Raw genomic sequence first — 11,995 nt, 5'->3', positions numbered from 1 at the left:
AAAAAAAAAAAAAAAAAAAAAAAAAAAGCACAAATTCTCGAGGCGTCGCGACGTCGTGAATTTCATAAACCACGATTCCACCCTTACGACCCCGAACGTCCCCATAAAACCCTACGATTTTTCCGAAAAATAAAATCAAAATTACCATCACCCCTCGATATTATAATAATTCCAAACATACAATAAACACTAATTCCCCGCGAAATTGCCTCAAACCTTCACGAAATTCCCAAAAACTTATTTTCAGCCCCCCAGTACAGTAGCTCCAATCGCTAAACGCCCACGACAACGTAAGTACGTCATCATTAAAATACCACCGACCAAACTATAAGGCTAAAAGTTCAAGCGAAACGAGGAAACAACAACCTCATAGAAATTCAATAACAAATGCAAGCGCACTCCGCGTGACGAATACTCCGGTACGTACAAGAGTGAAGCAACGAGTATTCTCAGTGGCGCCGCGACGCTCCTTCAAAATCTGGCCTTTTTCTCCCGCTTTTCCATGTAAATAGAAGTAAGCGCGTCGCGACTCTTACAAGTGTGTAACTCAGTCAACTATATATGTAACCGTAAGCCACGTTGCCAATATATATATATATATACACAAACGTATACACCAAGATGGCACGAGGGTAACGAAACGAGATGACACTTGGGGGGGTATAGCTAGTACAGAGCTAAGGGTTCCCCAGCAACATTGCAAACCCACCCTATAGATTGCCATAGCTGCCATAACCTGTTCGTCGTTTTACCAATATATTTTCCTATCTCTTTCTCCACTGTACGTATATACCTATATATTTACTATCTCTCTCTCTCTCTCTCACGCACACTCCGTCTCTCTCTAGCACTCACCCTATACTTGGATAGTCGGTCGACCAGTTGATCCCCTCTTACGAGCCCAGCCAGCCATCCAACCTACCTTTGCCTATCCACCTACCTGCCCTAACTATACCTAACAGCCAGGCAGCCTCCCCAAGAGCGAGGCCTCCCCTCTTCACCTCTCCGCCCCTCTCCACGCTGATGGCCTTTGAGTAGGGGCATCCCTAGACCGGTCCCCGCGCACCCCCCCGCAACCCGTCAGACTTTTCTAAGTCCAGAGAGCGACCACCCCTGGCGCCCTTTCGACGGGGTGGGGAGCGCAATCGATAAATCCTCCCCTAGAAGGCCAAAGGGGTTGCTGCCTCGTGACGGGACGCCTAGGCGTCGAGCCGCCGCGCGCCTAGGGGGTTTTATCCTTAGGGTGATAATTCTGACCCCTCGTAAATGCACCCACCGACTACGGCCGGACTCGATATCTTTTACTACGGTTATCGCGCGTTAACTTTAACGTACGACACCGCCGATGGGTTAGGGGATGGAAATAGGGGTAGGTCGTAACTGATTATCCGACCTAGGATATTCAGATTGCGTGAAATAATGACTTGTCTTACTGCCTATAGAGCACGTATATACTTTAAGGGATAATTCGAGCTGATTTTTTTATTCGGATCATACGCAGACGATGCATCGCGTTGCCTGGCAACCATCTTCAATTCTATGCCGAAGAATTACGGCGGATAATTTGAATTCGTAATACAATTTCCAGCCGTTCGGTGCAACGTGTTAAAATGGTCTTCGAGTGATTTTATGCGAATCCATTTTGTATGGTCGAAGAGTGGAGATAAGAGAAAGAGGTAAATAGAATGATTAGCCAAGAGGAAAAGAGATACTCGAAAGTAAAGTCAATGCGAGAACTTTTCGAAAGATCTCAAAGGCGTTGACAGTTGTGGACTCTGGAGATGGTATTTTCTGTACGAAGAAGTTCGAGTAATTCCAAAATATCGATTTCGCCCAGAAACCAGTATATATGTATATACCCGTTGACAAATTCACGTGAAATAAAGTAATTCCGGTTGGCTGACTCGAGCCAGGCCTTACAGTATTTACTATGACGTTTCTTCCTTTCCAACTGTAACTTCAACCAGCCTCAAACTCGTTACGATATCCCAAAGGTGGGGAGAAACTTCTATACTAATTTGGCATAGCCACGCCCGAATCGTTTCGAAGCCAGAGAAGTCACGTGATTATTTAAGGATTTTGGCCGAAATTTTATTTCCAAGGGACATATAAGCGCAACGAGGAAACTTTTCAAGCAAAATTTTTTCCCGATTCTGAAAAAAAAGTCAATAGGTAAGAAAGAGTCAAAGTGGTCGAAAATAGGGTAAATAAAAATTTCGAAAAAAAAAATTCAAAAATGTATGGTCTAGTTACTTACAGAATATTTCTGACGCGCCAAAAATTCCACAGTCATAACTGTTCACTAGTGCATTCTGGGAAAAGTCATGAAGTCAGTCTTGACGTTATTTTTGTTTTTTCCTTCTTCTTTGCTTTTCTATATTTTCTCCCTCTCGCTCTTTCCTCGAACTGGGTGAACTATCAAGATTTTGACTTCCAAACTGCGAACTGTGCCGAGCATAAAATTAAATTGAAGTGCCGGCGCAAGCGTCGCCGTGCGCTAATCCGACGCCTTCCTGCTGCGTCTATTTCCGAAATTCTTTGTCTCGCTCTTGCGCCTCTCATTAAGCCTCTCTCTATCTTCGTCGCTCCCATTACTTCCCACTCTCGTGAGGCCTTGCGTCATTTACATTTTTTTTTCTACTCGCCTTTCACGCGACATACGGCAAACCCTTTGGGCGAATAAATCAAACGCTGATAGGCGTAATTCGTACCGAACGTCACGATCCCATGAGTTATAACGCTTTTCCGTGTAAATGAATTTTCGATTAAAAAAATTTCCAATTTCCCGTGAAAAAAAATTTGATTTTTTTTCTTTAAAAATCTATGGGTATCGAGTTAAAACGTCAGATGATGCCGAATGATGGACAAAAGTTAGAAGATGAATTGTGCCGAATGTAACTGAGAGACAAAGAACGATTCGAAGTGATCAAACGACTCGTGCACAAACAATTGAAGATTAATGGTGAGGCTGCTAGCCAAAAGAAAAGCAACTGTAAGGCGAATAGTAAGGGAAATCCCAATGGAAAGTGGAAATGGGAAACACCCTTGACAGATACAAACCACCCTTGCGGGAAAACGGCACCCTCCTAGTATAGAAAGTGTCCCTGTAAAATGATTTTCCAGGTCTACCCAAGCAAATACACAAGCTTCCCCAGCGTAGGGTATATGCGATAGTTGCGTAAGCTGTCAAGTGCAAATTCAGTTACTCGTTTTCTTGGATATTGCGAAAGCGTAGTAGCGACTTGTGGCTGTTCGCGAAAAAGACGTCAACGAAGCAGTTGTCAGATACGAGACAGAAAATGGCGGCGGGACGAATAATAAAGGCAGAAGGTACTGGAAGGTCGAGGAAAAATAAATAAGAGGGTGTTAAAAAAGTTTACGAAATTTTTTTGCGATTTTGCAAAAATAATTGAAACTTTCAAAATTCAAAAATACCAGTAAGCAAAAATGTATAATTATACGAAATTTCGTATTTTATTCTTATCGTCCGTAAGGAATGATATGGGATTGAAGGGTGCGAACGACTGATTAAATCTCAATTTTAATTAAAGAAATTACACGTGTCATGAAATTAATTATTTAAATTGTGGCTATTCTGATTGGTCGAGGGCTTTGCTTAATCGTTGTAATATGTACAGAAATAATGAGGAACGAAATACGAATGGGTGTTGAGTGGGGTAAGGTCGCTTGCGAAAATCTCATAATTATCTCGCGTAGCCAATTAACTAATAGCTACACTAATAAGCATTGCACGCAGCGACGTTGACTTTCAAGAGTTTTCGAAAATTGTGCAGACGGCTTAATGGGGCAGATCGTTTGGGAATTAAGAGCATGAAAACTAATCTTAATGGGATGGGAGGCACCCCCCCCCCTCCACCGCCCTGGCCGACTCACCATTGTATTTAGTAAATTGCAGGCGACCTTACGAGCAATGGGGAAATATGGCACTGATGAGGCTAGCCATTAAATGACCAAAGCCCTTTGCGCGGTTGGATGCCTGAATTTGAAAACCGGCAGGAATATTTGGGGAGTGGCTCCTATTTGCAAATTAATTAATGACACATCCGCCCCTGCATTCTCACCGCTTAAATGGCAAGTTACGATCGATATTACATAGAAATTCAATCATGCGCTAAATTTACAAAATTCTAAAAAGTAAATATTTCTCCCCTTAACGTTATTTTTCTTTAAATATAATATCTGTATCTCAAAAATAATTTCAGGAAATATTTTTAATTCTCAAGAAACTCCGTACCCTGTCCTCTTTCCTGACGACCTTTACAAATAAAATCAAATTTACGAAATATTTATCGTATCAAGGTTAACGTATTACACAGAAATAAATTCGCCCAAAAAATTTTCCATTATCTTTTTTCCTTTTTTAAGAAAACCATCCAATTTCCCCGAAAGTCATCGAATTTTGTCCGATTACCAAAACATAGGTTTTGCCAGTATACCGTTATCCCTTACTGTGCCATTTCCGATCCAACGGGTGTCCCGGATATCCAACGTCTGAGCTCCTGTCGTCAATTCCCAGGCTCTCGTATATCCCAAGCTCCTCCTACCGCGCGAGGAAAAAGCTTTTCTGGACTTGCAAGAATTCCAGGACCCTCATGGGCGCAGGCTGGATATTCAGAATCGACGTGGACGAGGAAGTTGTCCTAATGGACCAAGGAGAAGAAACGGGGAGACGGGAGTAAAAAGGTGTAGGCATCACTTGCTGCCCAGGCGGCACCTTGACGACCACCAGCCAGATCACCCGCGGTTACTGTAGGCTGCCTGGCACACCAGTTTTTTATAGGCCGCTTCAAGCGACAGGCTTCCTCACTATTTGTAGAAACCAGAGAACCGTCCGCCTGGCTCCTGTTATGTATTTTGGGTTTCATCATTTTTTTTAAATTGACATTTTTTATTTTTCAGTGCCTGTTGGACCTTTTCTAATATCCATTTCATCCCTTCCCCCGCCCTCTCGTCCAACTCGGTACCCTCGTGTACGACTTGGTCTATGCCCATATTGTCATCTCCGCATTATCACCCCCTTAAAATTTATCAATCCCCTGGGATCGTTGCCTAAAAATACCGTTGAATAGACCGATAGATCGATACGGATTATCGATAATTATCAAATCAGGAAGCGATCAGGATGAATCAGTTACCGAAGAGCTGATATGGGTGGTCGATGGCCTAGTCTGATTTTTGAAATGACATACGTAAACATACGCAAGAAGGTTGGGCAAATGGGATATGTCGAGTGCATATAAAGAATTGTATAAAATTAAAAAAAAATATATATATAAATACTATACAAAAATATGATATTATACATTAGTATTAGGATTTTCTCACCCAGAAAAAAAAAACGAAACCCAAAGCCGACTAGACCACGAGGTTCGGAAAAACGTAAACGTTCCTACTGTACGTAGCCATGCTAAACGTGCTAAACGGTATGGCAGATGTACTATGGTAGCGTCCACAGTGGAAATCCATGGTAGAGATCCTGAAGGTTGTAAAAGAATCGGACGAGCAATAAAGTAAACCTGGAAATCCCATAATTAATAGAGTCTAAGAAGCTCTTTTTAAGATATCCTGGAGTACAAAAGTAGGGGGTGGAAATAAGAAATAGCATTATAAAAGAAAAAAAAAAGTGTAAAAAAAATTTAATTTCCAAAAATTCATCAATATTTTCTTTTGACACGGCACTCGCATCCTCTGTAAGATTAGCGAGATGACCTCATGAAATCTCGAGGGTACATAGGTTACGTGTAATATATATATATATTTGTGTGTAGGTTGCGTGTCTCTCTTACACGTGTACCATGAAGATGATGCTTGACAAAGAAACGTATAACAAAGACGTGCGTGTCACTGCGTACAGTTTTCTCTCTATCGACCAAACGTCGAGATAACGTTGGTAGCAGCTAGAAGGGAAGTCTAGAGCAAAGTGGAGGAACGCAGCTAGTGCCCGGTATCCCCCACAGAGCGCATAAAGCGTAAAAAGTGGAGGAAAAAAAAAAGTGCAAGAGACGGAGGATACGGGTGCTGGAGAGAAATGGAGTAAATAAAAATGAGAAAAGAGAAGAAAAAAGAGCCACGGCCCCGCTTAAAGAACACGTTCTCGCAGTGTGGGTCAGTCAGGACGTTCGTACGAAGGGGAAATAATTAATGTCGAAATTTCAAATAAACACAGGGTAGAATGCGCTGATGAGTCTAGATGTAAAAAAATAATTTTTTTCATTGAGAATAAAAAGGCATCCAGTTGCTGGGAAGGAAAACAAAGTAGCAAAAATGTGAAAACGAAGCTGACCCTTCTGAACGTGACAAAAATTTGGGCAATAGTCCAAAAAAATTATTTCGTGAAATTTAAGCCGACTGACACGAGCCCTGGGCTGGATTTAATGACTCTACCGATTTTTGGTATGGAATTTTGAAATAATAATATACGCTGTCACGTGGTAGAAAGATTCTTGTGTCATTTTATGAGAATCATTAGACATGGGCAATATAGGTATTGCGAGCAGGTACGGTTTTTGTGGGTGCCTAAGCGGGGTTCTCTATATTCTAAAACACATAAAACTGTATTGACGTGGAAGAATTGTAAAAAATTTTTTTACAAATTCTACGATTCATAAAATACGTGAAATTTGGAATTTGGAACAAATTTTCTAATTTTCGAGTTTTCTTCCAGAAACATAATCGCCGATGACATGACAGCACTGCTGACGATGTACAGCGTTGCCAGCTATCCCTCCCCGGAAATTACTATGATTCTGATATGAGATCCGAAATGATTTCGTCGTTAAAAAAAAATTTTATTATGAAAATTTTTGACCTGACTTTTTTTAGCTGGATACTTGAACTCTGAAATCCTCTGAGCCTATTACACTTTTTATCTTTTAGATCTGAAGATCACGTGAGAAAACTACAAGGAAAAAGCCGTCTGCAATTTTTTTTTATGTGGCTGTACTAACATTTACTTTTTTTAAGTAGCAAGTTATCATTAAAGAGTTCCTCACATTCTCTTTTAATACGACGTGATGAAATCAAAATTTGAAAAACTTCTAACATTTTAACCTTAAGTTATCAAATTCAAATCGATCCATATACGATGCACTATTTAGCAACAATAAACATCCTGAATTGAGATCAAAGATACATTTTTATTAATTAGCCACCCCTCCTGTATCATACATCATTATCGTTACAATTTGACCAACGATAACATAATTTTTGGTAACGCAATAAAAAAAAATAACTTTGATAACCCACTGACACTTTTACGAATAGCTACCATTTTGATTTACGCAGAATAATTTCAGGAGCCAACTTTACTTCATATATAGAGATATCGATATAAATCGATACATTAAAAAATCGAACTACTATAAACCGACTAACCGATTCGGTAAGCAAATCTAATACGAGATAAATAAACAATAAAGAACAAAAGTCGATTAATTTTTAATGTATGTACACACTGTATATGCTGGTATGAACAAAACAAAACATAACCACACTTTTCCGGATGACGAACTTGACATCGGATTTCCACTGACTCCTGCAGTATCAATTTCATTTTCATGACGTATATCTCAATCCGGATCACGTATCCTGAAAGATCTTTGTCCCGAGATAATTATGATAAATATATCTAAGTATATTAGTATCGCAGCATGAAAATTCTTTATCGACACTTCGCCATCTGTCGGTCATTACCGGAACCAGATATTCTAATCTGTGACCAAATTTTAATCTATGTAGTTCCGCGTGTTGTGAAAAATGTCACGACTCACGGTGCGGTGTCACTTTACAACGAGATAACTACCGACTGATAAGAAGTGGTCACTAGCGAGGAGAAAGAATAATTTCTAAAATAGTAAAATTTAGTAAACCGTAAATAATCAAAAATCTATGAGACAGTGCCAAAAATGTAACAGACATAAATTTCATAGAAAATTGCGACGAGAGAGATAAATAAGAAAATATCATATAAAAAAAAAGAAGTCATCGAAATATTGTATCAACGAGAGCCGAAAGTAATTGCAATCGATAACAAAAGAAAGTGTGGAAAAACGTGACATATGCCGTAAAGCCGAAAACTTTAATCCCGAAGAAATTGGTTACGTGATTAATCGAAGGGTGTCATGAAAAATCATAAAGATTTATTATACCTTACGTAATCGATCGATAGTGTCAAATACTCTATTGTCAAAGATCGATTTACTCAAGGATATATCGATACGAGACGAAGTCGGACAAATCGTAAAGACTGTGGATTGGTGGTACTGGCTGCTGGGTAAATGTGTACACGTGGAGTGGCAGCCATCTTTGAACTTTGAGAATCACGTCTCCAGGAGGCTTCTGGGTAGGACTGTGACGAAACACATAGGGATTTTCGTACGGGAGTAAAGACTGGTTGAATGTATTGAAAAAATGTTCAAATCAAGGAAAAATCGAATTGTACGTGAAATTGTTGAGATTTAATTTTCAAATAAAAATTTCTTCTCCCACGTTCATTGACATCGTAGCGGTATCGTTGATGGCCACCGTTATGTTTGTTTTCGTTGCTATGGCTCTCGGACTTGGTTCTGTAAAATTTCAAAATGCCCTAGAGATTGGCAATCCTGTTACTTCGTGCTTCCATGCGTATATTTATCATGCTGAAAGCCTGGTTCACACTAGGCGAAACGTGGTTGACCGCAATTCGATCCACGCGTAAATAGAGCGGGTAATTTAATTTCATCGGATACGATTATTCGAATGATTCCTGGGTCGGTAACGGGAGTAAATAGCGGCGAACAAAACGGAACGTTCAGTCGGTCATTTTAGTGGTGAACTTTAGCAGGCTTAGTCACGTATCAACTACATTTCGACACGTTCCATGAGCTTTCACGAAGTTTCAGGAACCAACAGTTTGATTCAGTCAGGATTATGTGTGCATGCATCAACCTCGTTGAGATACATCTTTAAATGATCCTTAGGAAAATGTTCACGTGACTGTAAAAAGAGTATAAAATTTTTTAATTTCATATAAAACATAAATCAAAAAAATTGTATAGGAAAACCAATAGCAACGTACATACCAATTCTTTGTATATTATTATTATACCAAAAAATACGAATAAAAGATATACCGTGAAAATCTGGAAAAATGAGTAACAGAAAAAAAGTTACGGGTTTCCGCTTATCGTGTCCGATAACGATCAACTGGTGTGACAACTTTCGAAACGTCCTGTAACTCACGTTAAGACCCAACACGTTGATACCGTGGATGACAAAGTTGCGTAACAGCAGTTGTGTGTATACGATCGACACGTGCTCGTACGTGTGAACGAGCCTGTATATACACACGCGACAGTCATAATGTTCTAGAACATTAGTTCGAAACGGGACCAAAAATTGATTGTTAAATATTTTTGGTTCGGATGTGAAAAAAAAAATGATGGAAAATAGCTGAATCGAAAGAAAAAAAAGTTATATAATTATGACCAGCAGTGTAGCCCAGGATCAAAACTTCAGAAGATTCGCGATCCAATCGATCATCGAAAATGACCGCGAAATAAGACCAAGTGCAAGTTCAAGGTGGATAATCTCGATCAACCTTTCTTGACTATCTCAATAAAAGATTGATCACGTTGACAAAGGTTATTTCTCTTGACCCTGTCAGGTGGAAAAAAAAGATGTGTCAAAAAAAATGGACAAAGCTGTCCCTAGGAAGAATACAAAAAATTTCATTTTTTTTTTGCGGGATTTTCCGATTTATCAGTCAATCGAAATAGCCACGGGGAGTCTTGACCCCAAAAAAAATCGCTAGTCATGAACAGACACGAGGGTAGCAAACGAAAGTGAGATAAATAAAGAAAGTTTGAGGATGATTCTAAGAGGGAGGAAATGACTCACCTCTGGGTGGTGCCGGTGGGGCCCTCTTTGGGGTGTCGTCCGCAGAGGGCGTACGTTCCCTCATGCTTTCCTAGCACCCCACGGAGCCACCATTTAACTGGGGCGCACGTGCCGCACACCTCTGCGAAAAGAAAAGCACAGAAGGAAGGACCTTCGTGAGTAAGATTCGTGAAGGCACGAAGAAACTCAAGCGAAATCAAACCTCTGTGGCGCGCGCATGCGCGCTGGAAAATAATCAGCTGACATAAAAATGGATACTGTATATCTGCCATTGTCAGGATGCAGCCGAAGTACAATAGAAATGACAGTTTACAGAGCGATAGAAAAATAGGAGAGTCCAAATCAAAATGGCCTACCATGCCATTACTCGGATACACAAGACACTGCGAGGGTCCCAATTTGATTCCTCAAGAAAAAAAAAGTTTCCTTGGGACAGACCTTCAGCAGAAGGTCGAAGAAAAAAAATGTCACAGGGAACCTCGTCGTTGGCACAACACCAAATGTTTCGATTCACTCCCCAAAGCTGCCAAGGGGATAGAATATCGGACTGATTTTCTAGCACGGTTTATATACACACAACACAAATATCTATATTTACGTTTCAAACGTAATTCATCGAGGTTGAGAATCCCTGCGTAATGTACGAATAGTTTTTTGTCCAAATGCCGTTATCTTGCACGCAGCGTATTTTCTTCACTGCGTACCACGGGTATCGGCACGGAACCTAACCACACTTTGACAAGCACAGAATTTGGTAGTAAATACGCAGATGGGTAACGTAGCCGTGTAACGTTATTTTTCGAATTTTCCCTTTAGTCTCTGCGCCATGTTTGTTTTTACAAGGTTTCGGATGAGAAACACTGAGCAACGCATCACTGCCGTTACGTTACGGTGCACCTATCGCCATCTTTTATTCTCTCACTGTTTCTCAGACTCTCTCTCGCTCGCTCTCGCTCTATCTTTTCCACTCTCGTTCACGTCGAAACTCCGCCAGGCAAATTCACATGGCAACCACTGCTCGGACGTAGAAGGCTCGCCGAAGCAGGCAGAAACAGGCCTCGGGGCTTCGGGCGATCCGGCTGCTACGTGTTACGTACTACGTGATACGTACTATAGGGTATTCGTGACGCTTCTCCTCCTCGTAGACTGGTGGGTGTGTGAAACGATTCGTGGCGAACCTTCTATCGCGGTACTGTTATCCACCGACTCTGCCACTGGACGGGAATGCTGTAAAAGTCCATTTTCGATTTTTCGTCTGTTCCAAGATGGAGGAGTTCAAAAATGACGAGGAAGCGTTCACGGGTATTTTCACGAAAACTCCTGCAATTATTCACTCCGTACGGAAGATAGAAAGGGTATAGGGATTTTTAATAAGACAATATGCCCTTTGTCTAGGGAATTTCATAATTAAAAAATCATTCCAGTAAACCGATTGATATAAATAATACCACCGTGCATATAGCATGTGGCGCCACCTGGCAAAATTGCAAAATCAACGAAGGTCGACGATAACGAGAAAAATTACGTCCTTGTGGATGAGACTTAAGGATGCATAAATTCCATCGGCAATGGAGGATTATCAGTGGTTGTCCATTACAATTTTTATCTAACTTTTTCGAAATACAACAATCAAACTTGTAAATATAATTAGCTAATTTTTTTATTGTACATCTTACTTTTCACGCGTTGTCCGTGTATTTAGTTTCGCAGAAAGTAAATGTAAAAATTTCAAACGGCCATTGACGTCGCCCAAAGAAAGGCGACTGTCGGGCTTCCATGTTCCTTCGCTTCGGGACAAAATCGATGTCTACGTTTCCGCAGGAAGGAGATACGCGATTGTCGAGAACACCGGATACTCTCTTCTTCGTATTGGCGAAAGGTACTGAAGGTACCTACCGTCCTAAGGTACTCCGATAACGATAACGAGGTAGTACTAAGGTGCCGTGCGATAACGCAAGATACTAATGTAAGAGACCTACTTCGCCAAAAATCGATGCATCCCAACCAGTACTGTTACGTCTACTTCGTACCAGGGAACGAAGTCCTAGATATTTTTCTCGAAAAAAAAAAAAAAAAAAAAAAAAAAACAATACAAGTA

At 40.6% G+C, this 11,995-nt stretch overlaps 1 protein-coding gene across 4 annotated transcripts in view; it reads right to left on the bottom strand.

Annotated features, from left to right (window-relative positions):
- LOC107270087 overlaps window positions 1-11,995 on the bottom strand; it is a 44,899-nt gene that overhangs the window by 24,650 nt on the left and 8,254 nt on the right. For 3 of the 4 annotated variants that reach the window (XM_015744761.2, XM_015744763.2, XM_015744762.2), the window contains exon 2: window positions 9,898-10,018. The exons of the other annotated variant lie outside the window; for it this stretch is intronic. In XM_015744761.2, the coding sequence (XP_015600247.1) occupies window positions 9,898-9,961 (64 nt within the window). In that variant the 5' untranslated portion in view covers window positions 9,962-10,018. The remainder of the gene's footprint in view (window positions 1-9,897; window positions 10,019-11,995) is intronic. 4 annotated transcript variants of the gene reach the window in all.

Source organism: Cephus cinctus, unplaced genomic scaffold (assembly GCF_000341935.2).
Source record: "Cephus cinctus unplaced genomic scaffold, Ccin1 Ccin1_scaffold0696, whole genome shotgun sequence".
In the NCBI taxonomy this organism is placed as follows: domain Eukaryota; kingdom Metazoa; phylum Arthropoda; class Insecta; order Hymenoptera; family Cephidae; genus Cephus; species Cephus cinctus.
This window is presented reverse-complemented; position numbering and strand designations above follow the sequence as displayed.